The sequence below is a fragment of the Neolamprologus multifasciatus genome, chromosome 15, assembly GCF_963576455.1.
Source record: "Neolamprologus multifasciatus chromosome 15, fNeoMul1.2, whole genome shotgun sequence".
NCBI classification, from domain to species: Eukaryota; Metazoa; Chordata; class Actinopteri; order Cichliformes; family Cichlidae; genus Neolamprologus; species Neolamprologus multifasciatus.
The window spans coordinates 16816284-16838557 of NC_140453.1; the positions used below are offsets into that span (position 1 = coordinate 16816284).

A 22274-nucleotide genomic window follows, 5' to 3' on the forward strand; every position below is an offset into this window, starting at 1 on the left:
TTGGATGGGACCGGTCCTTTCTGGAGTTCCTTGAGGATCAGGACTATCAAGGCCTCAGTCAGGCATTTTGGGTGTCTCTTGTTGACTAGCAGCTGGTTCATTTGAGCTGCCAAATGCTCATAGAGTGCAATCAGCTTCTTCAGCCAGTAGGCGTGAAACATGTTGGGGATGGTGCTGTCCAGGTCTTCATACTGGAGACCCTTTCTTGGATATCCGCCACTGTGATGGTTACTGGACCCTGTGCAGGGATGTTGCTGTGGTCTGCTCTTAGATCCACTGAGCATTGCCGTTGGCTCCCATATGTCCAGTATTGCCCTGTCTCCACCATTGGTGGTGCTGTTCTCATATTGTTGCCCTGCCACTCCGAGAACACCTTAGAAGGTTCTGTGATGAAGTGCTGGTTTGTTCTTCTACCTTCTATCTCTCTGCTGTACCTCTTCAATCAACTGGCCAAGGCTGTGAGTCTTTGCTTGGCAGTTTCCAAGGCTCAGGTATGGGCACCTTGCTGTATTTCTTAGGCACCTTCTTTATTGCACCTTTCTGCAGCTCCAATTTTTTGATTAAGTTTCCTCTGTGCTACCTTGACCTCAGCCTCTAATCTCCTTCTCCATGGAGGTTACTGCTCCTTGTGCCTGTTCATCTTGTAGCCAAGCATATCAGTGACCACTACTGCTGTGGTCTAGATCAGCTGGTTGGTTTCAGTGATGGTTGCAGTAGGGATTGTCTGTAATGCTGCAGTCCCATCTTCTAGTAGACTTTCAGAGGGTACTTCATGCAGTCTTGGTAACCAGTTACGGAGGATCCAGGTTTCCAGCTTTGCCATGATCCTATCTTTCAGGTCAGCTGCTCTCGCAATCAACACTCCTTCTTCCATCATACTTAGGGCTTGGTACGCCATCTCGGGTACACATTTATAACAGTTGTCATCAATGCATTTTATGTTTACTATGAAACACGTATCTGAGAATTTTAATTTATTGGGCACACCTATAATATGTATCCTTCAGCCATGTATAAATTATTGCCTCTCAGATCACGGTCAGAGAAAATGGATGGATAGCTCTATTTTCTAAAAGGAAAAGAATAAATGAGCACACTTAGCAGAAAATACATTTTCACTAACATTTGAAGGGGAAAAATGTATGTGCGTCTGGTTGTGCTAAAATTTAAAGATTCAGTAACTTGTGCAGCTCACCACAGTCTAACTGCAACTCAATGCCGGTGTCATTGTGAGAGTTGCCATGCTACCAGTGACCACCTACACTTGCACAACAGATTGTCTTGTGTTTTAGCTTAATGTGGATTCAGTAATTAACATACTTGTTAAGTAACAAATGCTGGCAGCATCCTTAACTTGTAGTTACTGGACTGAAATTGCATTATTGATGGTTAGGTTTATACACTGGCAACATCTGGCCAACTAGAGGGAAAGACAGTGGTTTGGTTTGATAAAGAAATTTCGAACACAATAAACTGTATTTCAGATTTAGACTCATTTTCTGTCTAAAGTGAGAGCAGTTCAGCATATGATATGATACCATTGCCCACACATTGATAATTATATCACAATACAGCAATTCTATGTTACTGGACACACTGCAATACCATCATCTGGTAAGAGTAATAATGGCCATTAAAAGACAAAAAGCAGGAAACGTGTCATTTCAGGGATTCTGATAATAATTATTAAAAAGGGGTTAAATAAGCAAAGGTTTTATGTTTTTGCCATTAAAATCTAGTCTTTAGTACCCGAACATTTAGCATAGTAGAATGTAGTGCATCTCCAAATCATATTTAGTGATTACCAAGAAGACATCTGAGCACAGTGTCATATAACTGCAAGTATTTACTCATAAACATCAGACATCATTTCTTCAAGGTTAACATGTTGCATGTAATACAGTTACACAAATGCAATTAAAGTAGTCTGAAAGAAAGAGAAAAATAAAGTTCCTGAAAACAAGACAGATAAGTTGTGTATCTAGAGTGTAGTCCAGAACATAATTTGCTACGACATACCGCCGCTTCACATGTTGCACACGTTAACAATTGTTTTGAGTAGCATTTAGTAATACTAAGTTGCAAAAAATGTAGCCAAAGTTCATCTTTCTGTGTCTACTCTCCAAACAGGCAACTCTGGTCAAATGCTTCACTTATATTACGGTTAGGTGAATATTAACTTCATTGAAGTTACAATGAAAAGAAAGGAAAGGAGTGTGAAACGCATGCAGAACCCTCATTCGTCCTTTGTTAAATCTGTGAGCAAACAAAAGAAAAGGCATCTCCACTGAACTCTGTACAAAACAGCTATTAAAAGAACAAAATGATCGATACATTATTATCTTCACAAAGGGAATATTTTAGACCATCGAGAATACCCATGTGGACTTTTTATACAGCCTTCTACAGTGAAGTTCATGAGTCTATCAATCTACATTGCTTTTAAAAATGTGGTATGTACAATGCAATAAGCAGTCAGCGATCCACCTGTACTATAGTTTCTTATATAAACAAACTCTATAAAATAATAAAAATACCTTCTGTTTGCTACAGGGAAACTATATTATTTTGCTCTCAATGTTTCCCTCGCCATAGACTGGTAAATCAGCACTTCCTCTGTAGTCATGATATGTATGAAAACAATGCAAACAAAATGCAATAAAGTGGATGCATATATTCAGAATCATTTCGCTCCGTTGAAGGAAGCCACTGCAAGTGCAAATAAAACCAAAAACGAACGGAAGAAGAGGAAAAACAGGTATGTAATGACCGCTGGACATCTCGAGTGCTGTTTTTGCAATGCATATAGCACCCTCTTGTGGTAATATCTTGTACTGGATCTAAAGCATTTAAAGGTAAAAAAGGGGATTTCAACCAGTTCCTCTGTACTCTACATCTGTGTAACTTATAAAGAAAACATTATCAGGTTTTCATTTTCACCCCTTATAGAAGTTTTGTGCCCATTGCCAAATTTGCAGTGGATAGAGATCACATTTGGTTACAAAGACATGCTAAACTGTTCAGAAAATGGTGAACATTCAGTTACAAGGAGGCAAACAGCCTTTGTTCAGCAAAATATGTCTTGCTTGACCCTTAAAACTGCTTTCAAGTGACTTGTTAGAACTTTTGGCCCTGCTCCACCAAACTAAATTAAATACTAAGATGAAACATAGCTGATATCAAAATTACAGACACGCGAGCCTCATCCTCAGGTGAGAAAAAAAGAAAAGAAAAAGGAAACACATTTTTCCAGGAGTGTGCAAAGTGTGTGGCATGTGTGACATATGTTCAGTCAGGATTCAAGGTTTTCCTCTAACACCAGCAGCCTTTGCGTTGGTCGCCAGCAGCACTGTCACAGAGTCCCTCCTCTTCCTCCAGAGCAGTGAGATTGAGCTCGTCGTTAACAGACATCCGGAGTAGATCCAGGTCCTTTTTGTTGGCTGCCAGCACCTGCTCAGCCAGTCGTGTAAAAGTCTTTGGAGGAGACACATAGACATGATGAGACACCAAGAAATTTCCCCCGTGATGCAATTACAGGTACATGCATTTCTGTGCACGGCCTTGAGAGAAGTGTCTCCCCGTGTAACCTCACCTCTGTTATATTATGATTGGTGAAGGCACTTGTCTCAAAGAAATCCATTCCATAAGCCTTGGCCAGCTGGAAGACAGATTACGGTGAAAATGGGAGCAAATGGAAAAAAACTGAGCACGTTATGCTTCTTTAGTCCCTCTCTCCCGAATAATCCCAGGTATCTAAACAGCAAAGCAGAGCCACAAAATCGAACTCAAGTTCTGCTAGGTACACATAGCCATCGATGCCAGAGTGACCCACCTTGATGCCTTGCTCAGTGGCCACCTGCCTCTTGTCCACTTCATCTGACTTGTTCCCTACGAGGATCTTCTGGACCTTGTCAGGAGCGTACTGCAGGGGTTTGTGATGTGGACACGATGAGATGTTTACAAGGGAGAAGAGCAGAAAACAAAATGAAAGCGATAAGACAGCAGAGAGCTGTTTCAAATGCCAGGAGAATGCAGAGAGCGCGACAGTGTACAGGAAATGAGACCTAGATTAAAAGCAAGTGGGAAGCGTGCCAGCATCAATAGGTGATATATTTGGAGAGACCCATAGAGGAAATTACATTCATAATGACTAAATTAATAGCATAAGATCACCTGGGAAATGATAAAGGGAAGCGGAAGACGAGAGAGCTTTATGAAGAAAAAGTGAGCGCATGTGGAAAAACCGCATTCTTTCCGATATTTATGACAAACGAAGACGAAACACCGTAAATGCAGAATAGCTGTCAGGTCAGTGTGTTTGGTTTCCATCACACCATGCCAGCCATATGTTCTTCGTCAAGCTGGAGCCTCTGCACACTCGGTACATTTGAAAAATGTGCCTGATTTATTGAGTTCTTAAATCCCAAATCACACTGACTCACCTCGTCCACGTCGCTGGCCCACTTCATGATGTGCTGGAAGGATCGCTCACTCGTGATGTCATATACCAGGAAGATCCCCTGAAAAGAGATGGTCAAAGATTTTAAAACAACAACAACATGCATATTTTTCAAGTACCTTTGAGATCCATGTTTACAAAATGTTCTAAGTTGCTTGAACCGTTTTTGGAGCATTTCATAACACGTTCCTATGATTCCCATAAACAAATCAGACTAGCACTTGGAAAACTGGCTGCCTCTACTGGCAGTGTGTTCTGTGTTGTGAGACACAGTCTGGAAGAGAAATCCACTCAACTGTTTTAGAGCACAAAACAGGATAAAGAAACTTTCCTTTCAATTTCATTACCAGTTTCTGGTTTAACCTCTTTAGCAGCCCAAAACAAATTTCATGCTGCTGCGAAAGGGCTACACACTCCTTTGAGGAAAGGAAGAACATTTACGACACCACTAGTCTCAGATAAAAATCCTTTTGTTGTGAAAACCTCAGGGTAGCAGCTCCACTATGATCCCTTTAAGAGAAGTAATATAAGCAGCTGTAAGGATTAGGCAAGGGTTATTCTTGTAGCTGGAACAAACTGAATTTAAAACAGATTAGACTTAAATTTGTACTGTGTGTGTGCAGAAATAATATTGCATCAATTTATGGCAGAGTAACTAAAGAAGACTTAAGGTCAGCTACCTGTGCTCGTCTGTAGTACTGCTTAGTGATGGTCTGGTACCTTTCCTGGCCCGCAGTGTCCCTGCAAAACAAACATATGAATATTCATTTTGTGATTATAATACAATGACATGGAGCGCAGGAGGCAGGTAATTAGAAGTGTTGATGCTAAAGAGGACACTTAGCAAAATCTCGACCAGACACTTAAAATACCTTTTCAGCTTTTCAGACAATAACAAAAAAAGGCAAACTGTGGTCAGCAGAGCTTCTTTTAGTGACTCTTGTGCAGCTTTTGCAATGTCAAAGTTAAGACTTTAGGTAGACAGATGTATGTGAAATGTGGGTTATAGGCTCTCTAGATAAAATGCAAAAAAAACAGCAGTTGATCTGTGATCTGGTTAAATTCATGAAAGTCTTTTCTAAAAAAAAAAACCTGATTTAACTGCATTTTGACAATTTTTTGCATAAAAAGAAAATTCCTTCATGCATTTCGATTTCTACTTAATTCTACAACGTCAGTGTAACGCATCAGTGGTTACGTTTGGGAAAATGTCATCACTCTAGTTGTGAGTTATGACAGGGCACAAACGCCAGGTTTGGTGCTACAAAAATGCTTTTTTGCTCAGAGCAAATTTACACCATCATCCTTTCAACTGGATCAAGGATTTAATATGCATGAAAGATGGGTGACTAAAATGTACGTGCTATCTTCTATGTGAAGTCAATGCAGGTGGGCTTTAAACCTGGATGCTATCTGAAGGCCGCCAGATGGAGTTAGCTGAGGTTAGAAAAAGAAATTCTATCCTATAGAAATCTCTGGGAAAATAATTTTCTGTGTTGACCTCTGAAAACACCTTCCTGCTGAGTTTTTGGACTCAATCATTCATTTTTGATCTGGGACACTGTATTAAAAAATATTTTGTAAATCTTGGTCATACTATGTCTTCAAATTGAGAAATATCTGTGTTTTGAAATCACTCTTTCATCTGCGGTTGTGCCTTTTGGGTCACCTTTGATATAATTATCTGACAAATAGCACGGCTTATTGTGCACCAAAGTTTCTTTCAGCTTTTCCTGTTTAATTTTAAGAAACACAGATGACGTTCCCAACACAATCCTATCAGGATTTGTCTCTCCTGCTAACTGCAAACAAGGGAACTTGTGTAGGCCAAACGTGTTAACCACTATGCTGATTGTACTTTATTTTATCACTAATTAGAAATTATGCGATTTATGAATACACCTTGCTAACCAAGCTTGTTATCTCCACCCTTCAATCCAAATACGGTCCCTTTGTGCTCAAATAAACCCCCGAGATGGTGGCGGCCTTCATGTCTGACATGAGGTTTCAGAACAGTAGCCCACATATCAGTAGCTGGCATTATAGTTTACATAATACTTTTTTTATTTTTCACATGCAGTCTATGGCTAACCCTTCAAACAACATACAACACCTTATAATAAGATTTTGTCTCTTTCCAGTTTCTTACCATATCTGTATGCGGACTTTGATACCATCTATTAGTAGTGTCTTCATTTTAAAGTCGACCCCTGCAAGGGAGAAGATACGATGAGGAAACACAGCATCACATTCACAAAGTAGCTTTATTTGATATTTCTCCCAGAGACAGCCTAAATGCTCTGACTGTTGTCAGAATTGTACACACTCTCCTTTCGATAAGCGACCGACATTAATTAACCAAGCTTGTCCGACAGATGGACGTTTACCACTATCTGGTCCAGCTTTGCAACATCATAGGAAACATTAACACAAAGAGAGGCACATCATCCCTGTATAATCAGCCTGAGAGAAGGTCGAGCTAATGATCCGGTGAGCAGAGTGCTCGTTTAGTTCAGTCCTTTGTATTGACTGCGTGGGGGAGGGGTTGGGGAGGTGGAACAAGAAAAAAAGAGCTATATGATAACTGAGCACAACATAACAGCAAACAGGAGGGATGGGAAGAAAGAAAAGAGAGCTGTGAAGGGGTTAACTAAGCAGTCACTCGTGCTTCAGCGATCTCTGATCTATTTTAGACAGCTGAGTGTGATATTATTCACAGAAAGTCAGACAGGGGCAAGTTTATTTTCTATCATGAGGACTGTCCATTTTTGAACATATATGAGAGTTTTTAGTTTTTAGGCATTTATACTTTGCTTGTAAATGTGCAGCATTTTATGGAAACATGGACAAACATACATGGAAATACAGTATATAAAGCAAAAACTAGGTTTTGCACAAGTCTGTTGAGCTTGAAAGTCAATATTTGGTATGACAATTTTAATTATTCAAGTCTCAGACAAGCTTTCTTGTAATTTCTTTAAGCAGCTTCAAAACTTTAAAACTCTACTTTGGATGTTGCCTTTTGTTCTGTTCTCTGTCAAGATGATCCCACACTGCTTCAATAATATTGAGGTCTGGGCTCTGGGGAGGCCAATCCATGACTGATATTTGTGCACCGTGGCATTTTTTGTTTACCGTGCATGCATGCTTTTACTAGGTTTGTTTTATAAAATGTTTGGAATCATTGTCAGGACAAAAAATGAAGCTTTTGCTGCTTTCCACATCTTACCATGCTGACATATGCCAGGTTTTTCACTAATAGTTATTTGTGAATCACATTCTTTTTGCAAAAACACTATTTAATACAATTTTTCCTTGCATTAATGAAAGAAATGCTTAAAATGCTAAGTTTTTGTTAAAGGCTTCTAAGACCAAAATGCAAAAAGACACAATTTAAAATTGGTTCTTAGTTGGCTGTTATTTGTATACACAACACTGGTTCCCTTGAGTTAGGTGTCCTTTTTAATGCTCCAAAGACTCATAGGTAAGTCTTAAGTGGCTTAACAAATTAAAAAAGACTTTGCAACAGTGAGATGCAAGGAGTGGACTTCAAATGAATGACAAAGCAACAAATCACCAAAGAAAAACATTGAAAGAACTTCAGAAACTCTGGAAAACTCTTGTTCAATATAGCCTTAAAATTATAAGAAATTCCGGCTCCTTAGAAAAAAACATAAAGAAATGTGGGGAAATGAGGACTTTTTGACAGTAGTGTATATGTAATAAGACTGTAGAAGAAGAGCCTGAAGCCAGGATCTACAGAAACTGCAGTAAACTGAGTCCTGTTTTGCATGGTAATACCCCCAAACCCCCTGAATATCAATAATAACAACAAACAACTGCTATAGTAAGTCTTTAACGTTTGGATAAGATACAGTAAAATTCCTAAACAAAGCAATCAGATTTTACATTCAACTACAGTCATTGTTTTCCTCATCTCCTTTCTCTATCTATAATGCAGACTAATGCAGTTAGGTCAATACAAAGCACACCCACAGGCTTCTATAGACCGCACTAATCCCTGGGAAATCAATTAACTGTTCATCCCAATTAACCTGATACTCAACACCCCTGTGCCACAGCCAGCGTCACGCGCACAGAAAGAGCTACCGGGTCCAATCGATTCACAGAAATGGAAAACGTCCTGCTTGTGTTTTTTATTATGAGGTTCATTTTCTAAGACACTGACATAAGGAAAAGCTGGCATATACTGCCCCTCTGTTGGTCTTCCTTGGTCTCTTGTGTTCTGGGGGCCTCTGGATGTCTGGAGTTTTGATCTCCTCCATACCTGCTTCATGCCCTGGAGGACGGGGCAGTGGCCCCCCACACCCTCTAGCAGATCATTACATGAAGGAACCTTTTAAAAAAAACAAGCGCGTCCATGCTCACAGGTGTACACAAGGGTGATCACACACACACAAACTACACCCTTTTTGGCTCCTACCTCAAAGCACACTGTGCTGTCGATCTTACGTGCTGCACAATAATGTTTAATATTTAGTATTTACTGTCATATTCCCATATATCATTGTGATGTTGTTTATTCTATTACTCTCGTTTTCTTCTGCTTGTTTTCTTTTTTCTTTCTCAACAGGTGATCCAGGTGATCAATATATGTATTTTTTTTTCTTCTGCTTATTCTGTTGGTTTTTGTTCTTTGCCCTTCTCCCCGTCCCTCTTCTCAACTGTTTTTCTTTCCCTCTTTCTTTCTCCCTTTTCTTTCCCCCAGTCAAGTCTGTCCCGTATTCAGCAAGTGACAATAAAATAAAGAATAAAAGGTGAATCAAATGGACCATTGCGGCAAAGCTGGGATGGTCAATTTGGTAAAGAAAATCCGTTGGGCATCTTTCTTCGCCTTTAGACAATAATTCTGATGGCAAAAGAGCCAAACGGGACAGGTAAAAAAAAAAAAAAAAAGAAAAAAAAAAAAGAAAAGCTGGCATATCTACTACAGCTGGCCGAACTTGTTTTCAGATTATACTTAGGCTAAGAAGGAGTCCAGTGAATGTTGCTGGAGGCTAGAGTGAACTGGCTTGACAATAAGGGGCCTCATTTAAAAGTTATACTCAACCTTTGCCTTTGACCAGAGAGATTTCAGACTAAATGAAAGGTCAGCATCACAATCAGCAGCTTGCCGTGCCCGAGGCTTGAGACAAGAGAGGAGACCATTAAAAAAAAGATGCTGTCTTCCTGCATTGTATTAAGCAAGTCAGATAGTCATTCATGCAAATTGTAACAATTTGAGCAGAAAATGCGGATATAGACAGAAAGCCTAATGGGCTCTGCAGTTTAGCAGTGAATGTCTACAACTACGAATCTGACCAAATCTGGAAAATCAAGAAAACTAAACTGACAAATCATTAAAGTCTAAGTTCTATTTTGGTAAAAGCAAGTCATGCTTCAGCCTACACTGTCTTCTTTTAGCTGCTAAAAAAAAATCAACTTCAGTGGGCTTTTCATCAAGCCAGCCATCCTGCCAGCCATTTTACAAAACTTATCCTATTGACAGGAAGAAGGGGTTTTTCTATCAAGCTGCCATTGGACAAGCAGGAACCTCTAAAGATGAAAAAGCCAAAAACCCCCAACAAAAACTGCAGTTGCTAGAATGGCCACTTGAGGCTTCAAAAATGAGCCAATCCCGATAGACTTTCATGTTAAATGGCCAACTTTACAGCAGAAAAAAGTGTGTTTACAGCCTGGTAGAAAAATTGTTTGAGCCTCTAAGGACAGTTTCCCTCTTCATAACAATTTAAAGTTGTTTTATTCATAACTTTTTTCTCTGCACACTGGAGTTACGAGTGTGGTCACCTTAACTTTCAGTTCATCTCTGCTAAACGAAGTTGGCTCTCCAATGTGTTTGTGCCTTTTTGAGCATTTAATGGAATAATCAGATTAATATTGATGCAGACCACCAAAAAGGTTCGCACTTCAGCTTTGCATATCTATGCCTTTTCATTGCATGTATACAGTTCGCTTTGCTAACCAAACTTGCTAGCATTAGCACCCCAGCCTTCTATACAACTGTGGTCATTTTTAGCTCTAAGAAAAACCTGTCAGCGGCCAAATGGTAACACTGAACCTTCGCTATGCAGAATTCAACTGCGTGGCATCACCGTGGCGACATTCATCTTTTATATTGCTTTTGATTACTTTATAACAACTGTGCGAAATGAGGCAAATTTAGTTGTAGTTGCAAAGCACGTAGAAACAAAGACAGCCTTCAACATAAACATGTCTGTGTTCTAAGCTTCTTTTCCCCACATTTTTCAGTCTGCATTAGAAAAAATGTAGAACGCCCTGAATACTGCTGTTCAAGGACAGAATTTTTAAAAAAGCATGTGTAACTGCTGTTACAGCCATAAATGTTTTAATGTGTTGCAACTATCTGCAATCGGTTAAAAAAGCCTTAAAAGGAAAGACACAAGTACATTTTAATGACAGTCTGTTACTATTTGAAATGTTATTGCTTTTTGTTATATGAACTGGCAAAGTCTATTGTCCTGAGGGAATATATGATAGAGAATAGAGCTGAATCGTGTCCGTGACTTGCACACATTTGAGTTAGCGATATGAATACTGCATACTAAATCCTGCGCTCAGCTTTTGTAGCTCTGTAAAAAAAAAAAAACATTAATCTTGAGGAACACCTTGAAAAAAACAATCGCTTCTTGTCAGCTTTGCTTCTTCCCTTCAGAGGCACAATGTGCACAGTATGAGAGACAGCAGTTAATTGAACACGTCAGCATTTCACAATCAGCAATTTGAGAGCCATGTAAAAACAAATGGCTACACACCCAAAATTGACTTGACTAATTACTGGGATGACTATGTTTGACTGTGCAAGACGGATTAGGCAGTAAAATATGTCAGCGTGCTGTAGGTAATGGTGACAGGCTCACAAACAGATGGATGGACGGATGGATGCTCTGGCACTGACACCCAGTCACTGGGGGATGGATCTGACATGCATGACTAGCATTACTAGCAGAGGACAGACAACAGCTGTCAACAGCTGTTGTCTTTGGGGAACACAAGGACAAGGGGCAATCCTTCTTTGGCAATAATAAACTTGTCATCAATCTGTATTGAAACACAATCTTATTAGGATTCTTCAGTACCAGGAACACATAGAGGAAAAAAGGTGGCAAAACTTTTTTTTAAATTTAAGGCTGATAATAGCACATGAGGGATTAAAAGCAAGAGCGAGGATGTGAAAGCAAAACACAGGGTTTGAGGGATGTCAAGGGAGAAAAACAGTGGAACATGTCTTTTTAAGATGGGTAAAATATCCGAGCCAGAGGAAAAAATTCTACAGAATTTTAGAAAAGGTCCAAGAGAAAGGGTTGTCAAAGTGTTTTATGACTGAATACAAAGTTATGCAGCCAACATGTGACTGAGTACCAGAGAAGAAAAAGACACGTCATTAAGTTAGCATTTGTAATGTGTCTATTCATAGGAAAGAGGTTTATGCTAGTTTATAGTTAGTGAAGTAGCTTTTACATTCCTTGGCACCTGTTGTATTTGACAGTTGCAGGATGACACAGTCTGCTTTAATGGGTTGAAAAGAAGGTTATCCAGGAAAAATGTTGCTTTAACACAGTATAACAAGAACTGTGAATGATTAATACTGAACCCTTGGAGTCATTTTATAATAAAGGGTCTTCTAACTACACTCAAGCCAAGTAGATGGCAGAAATGTACCTTACTAATAGATGTCAGCTGCTTCAACGAAGAAGGAAACAAATAAGTATAGAAATACTGAAGGCAAATGCTGATGAGTTTAAGGAATCTCCACTTAAAACCTTTTTTTATCAGTACTAAAATGTCACATATCCTAAAAAAAACTTCTTTTAGAAAGATTTAATTAAAATGAAATCTATTTAAGGATCTTGAGGTGTATGAGTGCATGTATGAAAAACTTCTGCAGAAAGAGTTGTGTAAAACATATTAAATTCATGGACCATGTACCTAATCTGTGCTTGAGGGTGGCAGCTCAGCCGTGTGATCTGAGCCACTTCTCGCTGAACTGTCTGCAGCTGAGCCACATTGTGGTTGAAGGAGGAAGTTGTAATGGTGATAGAAAAAGGGGACCTTCTTCTGGTTTTGGTGCGTCAATCTTGGCTGTGCACTGTGAATCTTTTTGTGTCCGAGTAACCATTGAAAATGACTCTCAGTATGAAACGTTCAGGGTCAATTGGTCAAAACGTTTATACTCTATGATTAAATGTTAGATAAAAATTCTTGTGCACCTAATTTAGGAAAGAACCAATTCTAAATGATATCTTTGGGGAACTGGATAACTGGAGAAAAAAAAAGTGGCAGGCCTAGAAAAAACTAATCTACAGCAAATGAACAGCATCTGAAAGTCATTCAGAAAGAAGGAAATCATTGTCGATGTGTATGCAGGAGGTCAGCAGAGAGGAATATCACTGATATTCAGTGATATTCACCCTCTCTCCAGTTGTACATCTGTAAAACAGAGTGCAGGCTCTGTCATGGTTTGGGGCTGAATTTTAGCCAGTAAGAAAGACACATTAGAGACGTGACAGGAACTGCAGTAAGAGAAACGTGCAGTAAAGTCGCCAGCCATCTGAAACTTTCTGACAAATACAACCTCAACTATAGCCACCTCAGCTGACATAATATACTCATAAGATTACGCTATCTGTGCTATGGAAAGGTGCAGAAAAGCCACGTCTATGACAACACCTCTGTTTCCCTGATAACCTCCTACAATAGGATAGCCATCTGTGCTGGCTGTAATCCATTTCTGACCCTTTAGAGTACTGAGCTTATCAAGCAGCAGCGAGCTACGTGTATAACCATAACACCACCGGGATCAGTACAATGTGGACAGCTGCTTATTGAGCTATGATATAGAGCAGCACAGGGCTGATATTTTATTGGTGTTTTGACAGCCAGGAGGTCCAATGAGGCCAGTGACAAGACTGGCAAGGTAACAGTGAGGAAGATTAAACTCAGCAGTGTGACTGAATACCATTACTAAATCATCTCTGCAGCTGCTCTTTGTCAGACAAGTGTGCACGCTCCAGCCCCCGAACACAGCTATCTGTGAAAATAAAATGAAATACCTCAACAAGAGAGGAAGTATTACTCATTCAGGTGCGATCAGAACTCTTGCTCCAATTACCGTGGCCTTGCTTGACTCTTAATATTCAATCTTTCCATTTTTAGTCAGCTGAAACGAGAAAGCTAAGTCATAGTTTCTCGTTTCATACATGCTGTGGCAGTTTTAATGACTATAGCACTGATTTTATTTCATGGTAAAGAGACCAAGTGACTTACACTAACTGCCTATCGAACACCTCTTTCAGAAGGCGATGAATCTAAATATGCTGGAAGAAAGTATTGTAAAAGATATAGGAATTTTTTAAGGTAAGTAAGGTGCAGTATTTTGTGAATACTTCAAATGCTTGTGTTAAATCTAATAGAAAATAATAATAAAGGCAAGTTTCTGTGGAGTCTAATGATTTAAAAGCATATTAGAGATGACTCACTACTTCAAATAGTGCATAACATACAGAAATTTTAAAAATAAACTGGACCCAAGCCAGACATGGCTAATTAAGGAAGTGTAAATATTAAGTTCATATTTAAAAGTAATGTGGTGTTATTTTGTTCCTAGTGCTTAGATTTTGATTGCTGTGGATGTGTTAAGTGGTTTCCAGTGTAACATGGCAACGGTGAATACTAATGAAAAAAGGGATCTTGTCTCAGTGCAAGAAAGACAACAAATTTAACTCAGGAGACGCAAATGTGGACACGGATTAAAGCTTGATTTAGTCTTCTGTGGGGATTTTTAATCCTACGCTGCAAACGTCTACGCCATTGACTGTAGAAAAGATGGACGACGCGACCCCGCCTCCTACCATTGTGCAAAAATGAAGCCAAAATACCCCGCTTGTGGAGGCTGCCATCTTGCAAATTTGGAGCCACTGTGTAATGCTCCCCCCCACACACCCGCTGGACGTGACCGCAAACACGCCCCCCTACACTTTTTACGTAGCCCGGCTGCTCGAGTTTTTTTTGGTGGTTTACCGCGACTGACGACTCGTTTAAGGTAAATACAACCATGTCACTGTTATAAAAAAAAAAAAGACACACAGCTTATCATCTTATAGTTCTAAAATCGCTCTGTTGTTAATTCGTTAGCTAGATTAGCCGCTAGCATATGCACTGTTAGAGGCTTGTTGCTAGCTAGTTAGCGATGCTACACACCTGCTACTCTAATAGTCTGTGTTATTGAAGGATTCGGCATTTCTTGTGGTTTTTTTAAATCCATTTTTAGACAGCGACGAGATCAGCTGCACACTCTACAGAGGCCCAGAGTTACTGTTAATATCAAAAATATAATGCTGTCCTTTGAGATTTTAACATAAGACTGAGTGTAATGGATCTAAAACTGTTTAAATCTCTACAGCTTGGTAACATGGAAACTTTAAAAACATCAGCAGAACGTTTCAGTAGTGTAGTCTAATTTGTTCTTTTCATTTAATAATAGAGTCCATATTATATCAACAGCTACATTCACCCTGGAGAGAAACTAGTGAGGGAGACCATCAGGACCAAGCTGGGTTTCCTGGGTCCAGAGGTTTGGAGAAACTTCTTCCCTTTCTTTCATCACAGCTGTCCTGTGCCATAAGTTCTGTTAACCCGCTGTAAGAGGCATCATTTAAGAAACAACAGGAAGACTGAAGCTCATGGCATTGATCAAGCAGGACTCATGATCTTCACCAGCAGCTCCCTCACAGGGAAATCTTCAGCACTCCTCCTTAGGCCCGCCCCAGGAGATGGATAAACCCAGCATTTCATCAACACTGTGATGAGACCTTTGGTTTGTGTAATGTAATAAATAATCAGATACTCCCCAGAGGCTCCAGACTTTTACATAAAGATATTATATTCAGTCCTGTAGAAAGTTATATATTTAAAAATATGTGATCCTCTCTGGTTACTCTGGTATGAATAACTCTGAATCACATCATGGTAAATAACACACTATCTGCAAAAAACTGTGAAAGAATTCCAGATGACAAGTTTGTAGTTCAACATACAAGTGACGACCTTTGACCTTCATCAGGTTTTATTTAATTGTGTTAGAGAAAATCTCATATGCTCTTCGTGCAGCTGAGTACATCAAGTGTTTAAAACGGAAGCTGTGCAGGTCTGAGATCAGCAGCGTTGTGAAACACCAAACTGAGGTCCTGTTAATGCTGATATATAGTGGCACAGTTACATGAGTGATTAATCCTTTTGTTTTTTTGCCTTTAGCTTTATCAATAAAACAGCTGCAGCTTTCACTACAGCACGTGTGGTACTTTAACCTTTGTACTGTTTCCATCAGTTCATTTTGCAGTTAACATGTGAACATGTTGGATGATTTGTCTGCTGTCACTGGGTGGTGCTGAGGACTGAATCGGAGGGCAGCTCCTGTAATCACAAAGACAACAGAAACATCAAACTCAGATATAAATTTTATCCCTCAATATTGAAATAAAGCTTCTGTCCTCACACACTCAGGATCTGAAGTTCTTCTCTTACATTTTTTTTCAGTATTACAGTACACTAATCCATAGTTCCTGATTAATGATGAGTTACTGAAGTACAAGCTTAAAAAAAATGGTTACTGTCTTTACAGATGTGGCAAGAGACTGAAAACATGCTGTTGTTTGCACATATTTAATATTCAGCTCTGCACAGGAGCTGAAGCAGGGTGCAGCCTGTTGCTTTTACAGTATAATACTTGTAATAAAAGTACAGTAACAGTAATTAGTGACTGAGCAGCCCGGGGCGTTTCTCTTGATTTCTTTAGTAAATTCATTCACCTGCACAGATTAGCTAAACGAACCCTGACAGCCGAGTGCTCATCTTAGCTAGCTAGGTCTCAGGAGCTAGTTAAGGACGGTAGTTAAGGATTAGCTTACAAACACGTTTAACTTACCGAAAAAGTGCAGCGGGGCCTCGGGTCCTTCTCTCGGGTAGTCCAGTTTACTGAAGAACACCTCAGGCTGTCAGGTTAAAACACTCGGTCGTGTTTTCGTAGCGTAAACGCTGGTCCTCCACTCAGAGCCTACGCTCTATCTGCTATTCGCGAACAGAGATACGCAAGTTTCTCCGTGACTGCAGCTGTCAGTCAAAGCTCTTATGATGACGTTTCACCCCAATTTAACATCACCGCGGTAGGAATTAGAATCAAACTTATGGGAAAGGAGACCCCTTGAACATCAATCAGCGTGATGAGAACTATTGAAAACAAAAGAAAGAATCTTTGGAGAAAAATTATATAAGGAGAATAAATTTATTTTAGTCTGACCCCAGTCCCATCCGCTAACATGGAGGAGGCGGGGTTTATGACCTATACTGCAGCCAGACACCAGGGGGCGATAGAGACGTTTTGGCTTCATTTTTGGGGACCTGTCGCGTCGTCCATGTTTTCTACAGTCAATGGTCTACGCCAAGGTGCACATCAGGTGACGTGGAAGGTAACGCCATAAGAGGTTCCTGACTATGTCATAAGTTATAAAGTAGATTTCTGGCAGAAGATTTGTAAGTCACACATGACGGTCTGCACTGCGTGAGTATTTTGCCTTCAGAAGTGCTTTAATTCTGCATGATACAAACTTAACAAGTTGTTGGAAACATTCCTTAGAGATTTTGGACCACACCGACATGATAGCATCACATAGTCCCCGCGGATTTGTCAGCTGCACGTCCAATCATGATCAAATCTCCTGTTCCATCATATCCCAAAGGTGCTTTACTGGATTAACATCCGATGAGCACGGAGGCCATCTACGTGCAGGATATTCAATAGTATGTTCCAGAAAGATGATTGAGCTTTGTGACATGCAGTCTTGCTGGAAATAAAAACAGAAGATGGCTAATCGGCCATAAAGGGATTGAAATGGTCAGCAGCAGTATATGGGTAGGCTGTTGTGTTGGTGCTAAGGGGCTCCCCCACACCATTACACCACCACCACCAGTCTGAACTGTTTATTCAAGGCAGGATCAATCTATGCTTTCATGTTGCTTATGCCAAATTCTGACACTATAATCCAAATGTTACAGCAGAAATCAAGACTCATCAGGTCAGGCAACCTTTTTTCAGTCATCTGTTGTCAAATTTTGGTGAGTCCACTGAGAGGTAGGCTCAGTTTCTTAGCTGACATGAGTGCCACCTGGTGTCCTCTTCTGTTGCTGTAGCCCATGTGAGGCTCAACGGGTTTTCACAGATGCTTTTCTGCGTACATTGATTGCACTGAGTGCTTATTTCAGTTACCTTTTCCTTTCTATCAGCTCAAGGCAGCCTGGCAATTCTTCTCTGTTCTCTGACTGTAAACTCTGGAGATGGCTACGCATGAAAATCACAGCACTTCAATAGTTTCTGAAATACTCAGACCAGCCAATCTGGCACCAACAACCATGCAATGTTCAAAGTCCTTAAATCACCTTTCTTCTTCTTACTGATGCCCTGTTTCAAATTCATGTCCATTGTCTTGATCGTGTCCACATGCCTAAATGCACTGATTTGCTTCCTTGTGATTGGCAGATAGATATTTGTGTAAACGAGCAGTTGAACTGGGTTTTGTAATCAAGTGAGTGTATATATAGATTTACAGCACGCAAAATGTATCTTCCAATGGTAATTAAAGTATCGGTGTTAAAATTACATTAAATAACAGGCTGACAATATTACAGTGTATAGCCAATATTTTACACAGCACAGTATTGTGATGTTTTTATAGAAGGAAACTTGATCTAAATTACAGTAATTTCAGTGTAAAAATAACTGTTTAACGCTAGAAAACCTGTCTGCATGTATTTTACAGTAAATGATCGCAATTTGACAGCTTTATATTTATGTATAACTTAAAATTGCTTCCTGTAGAATTGGCAGGGACTGACCTGTCATCAAATGCCAAAAAGCATTTACAGGTCACGTGACAACAAAATGCTGTAAAAACACAGGAAAATGTATGTCTGTGAAGGTTCTCAGTCATCCAGGTCATCGTAGTCAAAGGAGCTTGCAAAGAAAAGCGTCTGGACTTCTTTAAGTTACTTGAAGACGTTTCACCTCTCATCCGAGAAGCTTCTTCAGTTCTAAGGTCAAATGGTGGAGAGTCCCAGATATAAACCTAGTGGGAGTATCCCTCCACAGAGGGACAAAAGGACCCCTGATGATCCTCTAATCGCCTGAGCCAAGGTGTGAAACTTGGTGTGGGTCCCAATCAGCCAGTATTTCGGGTGAGTTCATTGTGAAACCTGGCCCCACCTTGTCATGCGAATTCCTGAGGTCAGATGGCCCAGGATGTGAGTGGGCGTTAAGGCGTCTGGGAAGGGATCTCAAAACTGGATTATAGATGGCAGAGAGTTGGTGTCGTAAACCACCGCCTCTGTTCAAAGATGGTCGCTCACAGTGGACATAGATGGCTTCTTTCACTCCTCTTACAAACCATCTGTCCTCTCTGTCCAAAATGTGAACAAAATGAGATCCCTTCCCAGACGCCTTAACGCCCACTCACATCCTGGGCCATCTGACCTCAGGAATTCGCATGACAAGGTGGGGCCAGGTTTCACAATGAACTCACCCGAAACTCTGGCTGATTGGGACCCACACCCATTTTCACACCTTGGCTCAGGTGGTTAGAGGATCATCAGGGGGTCCTTTTGTCCCTCTGTGGAGGGATACTCCCACTAGGTTTATATCTGGGACTCTCCACCATTTGACCTTAGAACTGAAGAAGCTTCTCGGATGAGAGGTGAAACGTCTTCAAGTAACTTAAAGAAGTCCAGACGCTTTTGACAGGAAAATGTAGTTCTAGAAACAGTGGACGTGTTTTCCCAGCTATGTTTTTGTAGTTTTGGTCTGAACCAAGCCTGTTAGTTCAACAACATGTCAACATGACAATATTCTCCACGCAATGCCAGCTAAACAACAACAGCTAGTTGAAATCCACCAAAACAGCTAGTTTTGATGGATTTCAGGTGTGGAAACACTTAAAATGCCCTGGACCAAAACCCTTCTCCCACAAGTCACAGCTGACAACCTTAATTTATACTCTTGTGGCTATATGGGAGAAAATCCACCGTCTTCAAATGCCTTGCAGCAGATTAATGCCTACAGTATAACAACAGCAATCTATATGTTTTCAGGTATCCACATACTTATAAATATCTATTTATTATATCACTGTTTAGGAGCTGTTAATGTCTGCATGTTGTGATTGTAGCATTCTGAGTAACAGCAGGAGCATCAGCTTAATGAGAGACTCAGGTTTTTATAGTGTTTTATGAAGAAATGAGAAGCCATGGGAGCAGTAGTTTTTGGGATAATTAGGAGCGGGAAAATGAATGAGTGAACCGTAAAGGGATGTGATAAATAATGGAGTAACCAATGAGGGGGACAGGGGAGAGAATTTATATCCCTCTGTCAGCGTGAAGGTTGGGAAATGATTCATTGAACCACTGAAGGAAAGCACTGATGGTGGTCACTCTTGAGCTCCTGCTCTCTCTTTCCCTTTGGAGTTTGTGGGCCCTGTTTATCAGAAGAATTAACTTTTAATTATTTCATGAAAGACCTCTCAGTGTGGCTTATAGGCACCACCTGCTGCCAACAGCTCCTCTGGCCTGTATGAGTCTGGATTTCACTACCTGCCAGACGGCAGATTCTTACCACATCCAGCTGTGCTTGTGAACACTGGGTATGGTCTAACAAAAGCACAAAAAGATCGATATATTCATCATTTTCAACATACACAAACAGCTGGGATTTTCCTTGTAGGAGACAAGAGAAAGGCTTGCTGCATAGGCTGTAAGCATCACTCTCTCCAGGGTGGAAGTTTCCTGTGGAGTGCTATAGGTCTAGGACTTAAAATAGCATACTGCAGCCTTTGCAGCTGTATGCATGTGGGCATATATCACATCTGGCTGGCAAAAACATGAGGGAAGACAAGCCTTTAAATGAATTTGAGCTTAATAGAGTGTGGATTATTTACAGGAGCATTATTCATACGAAGACATTTATTTAACTACTAAAGGAGTCCAAAAATAAAAAGGAAGAAACAAATAGAGACACAGTCGTGTTCTTATTCCCTTTTTATATTGGATCTTGTGAAGTAATATCCGCCTGTAAATACATAGCTTAGCACCGGATTCATGATTCACTGCCTCGACCTTATCTGGACAACATGTTCTGTGTGTCTTTTCACTACAAGAGTCAGTTATCACTCACAACCAGCAGGAGCATTTCCTGACTTTTTCTTCACCCACCAGCCATGGCAATGTTTGTATGCTCCCTTCTTCATTTCTGGCAAATTGCAGATCTCTCTATCAACTAAACACACACAGAGAACACAGCCTGCAGACTCTGCAGCAGCATGTGAGTAAAACCCACTGCTTACTGTATATCCTTATTTCCCTCACCTCAAAGGAAAACACGGTAATGCGCCTGTCATGACTCTGAATCCAAACTACTAAGCGCACAGCCCATATTAACTATGAGAATGAAGGCTGGCTCGGCTTTGCTGAGTCAATAGTCATTGACGGGGAAGTGGCAAATCTACGAGTTTGTTCTGCAAACAGACAAGGAGCTGAACATGTCAGAGTCAGCCCTGTCAGTCACAGAGAGAACATCTGATTAGTGCATACCTGGATTGTGTAACTGATATTTAGTCAGTGATGTTTGCAGTTTTAATCATTTGACAAACTCTCATTTTACAAGATTTTACATTTTATTTAAAGAGCTCACAGAATGGGTCACTAAATTTGTGCGAGGCATTGAGTTGAGAAGGAACTTTGATCAGAAACCACTTGCAGCCAATTAATGCACACCTACTGACTCCAGGGCCCCAGTTTAACCGGTAACAAGGATGCTGATGCAAAACGTCCACTTCTCTCATATATATATATATAATTTTTTTTTATTTTTGAATGGCACTCGTTTGCATAGTCAGTGCCAAGTGCTGGTAGTTGGTGAACTCATCTGCATGGCTGCCAAGTGTTGGCTCTTCCCCTCTCAGGGCTTCTCCAAACAATCCAATCACGCTTTTCCATTTCTGCTGTATGAATTCACTGCTATGGTTAAATAATAACGCAGCACTTTCCCGTTCAACCTTATTGGATCTAATTGGTAAAAAAATATTGGCCACAAAAAAGGGAAACACACACACATAAAACGATGAAAGAGGGTTAGGATAAATCAGGAAGCTGATCAACATGAAGTGCAGAAAACAGGTAACAAACGAGTCCTGCTGGCAGTGCAGCGTCTTACCGATGGTGGAGATGTGAGATGGGTGAAATTCGTTGTCCGTGAATCTGCATAACAAACATGTTTTCCCAACCCCAGAATCTCCGAGAAGCAGGAGTCGGAAGAGCACATCGTACTGCTTAGCCATAGTGTTGCACGTATTATTGAAATATAAAAGCCGGAGTCAGCTAACTCAGCGATGGACGAGCGACCCCTCCCCACCTGCATCCCATATCTGCTCAGAAGCTCAGCATAAACGGCTTTGCCTTCGGGTTTTTTTTTTTTCTTTTTTTGTTTGCTCACTGGTTTTGGGTCGGTGGTTAACAAAACAAGGATGCCCCAGCTCCACAGTCAGCCTCCAGCTTCCACTGGGCGCGGTGGACCGCTGTCAGGTGAGACTCGATGATAAAAAGACACTTCCGTTGATGTTTTTCCAACATAAAAGTGGCCCTTTCGCGCTACTAGTTTTGAATCTTAACATGTTCTGTACACTCTGTTGGCTTTAAAAGTTCTGATAGTGACAACAAATAATACACCAGGCCAAAATTT

General features: G+C 40.4%; 1 protein-coding gene across 1 annotated transcript; it reads right to left on the reverse strand.

Moving 5' to 3' along the window:
• Positions 1-1833: 1833 nt before the first annotated feature.
• Positions 1834-22274, reverse strand: rab15 (RAB15, member RAS oncogene family). Its single transcript, XM_085132882.1, has 7 exons — positions 21750-22274; positions 6609-6669; positions 5140-5200; positions 4443-4520; positions 3833-3922; positions 3593-3658; positions 1834-3474 (listed from the first exon to the last, which is right to left on the reverse strand). The coding sequence occupies exons 1-7, from the start codon at positions 21871-21873 to the stop codon at positions 3313-3315; spliced, it is 642 nt and encodes a 213-aa protein (XP_084989008.1). The 5' UTR covers positions 21874-22274; the 3' UTR covers positions 1834-3312.

Excerpts from the sequence above, each read along its gene's own strand:
- rab15 (XM_085132882.1), bottom strand. The coding sequence starts at position 21,873 with ATGGCTAAGCAGTACGATGTGCTCTTCCGACTCCTGCTTCTCGGAGAT. Across the intron at positions 4,521-5,139 it reads AGTACTACAGACGAGCACAG|GGGATCTTCCTGGTATATGA; the intron begins GTAGCTGACCTT and ends ATCTCTTTTCAG. Across the intron at positions 3,923-4,442 it reads GGGCCAGCGACGTGGACGAG|TACGCTCCTGACAAGGTCCA; the intron begins GTGAGTCAGTGT and ends AAACCCCTGCAG.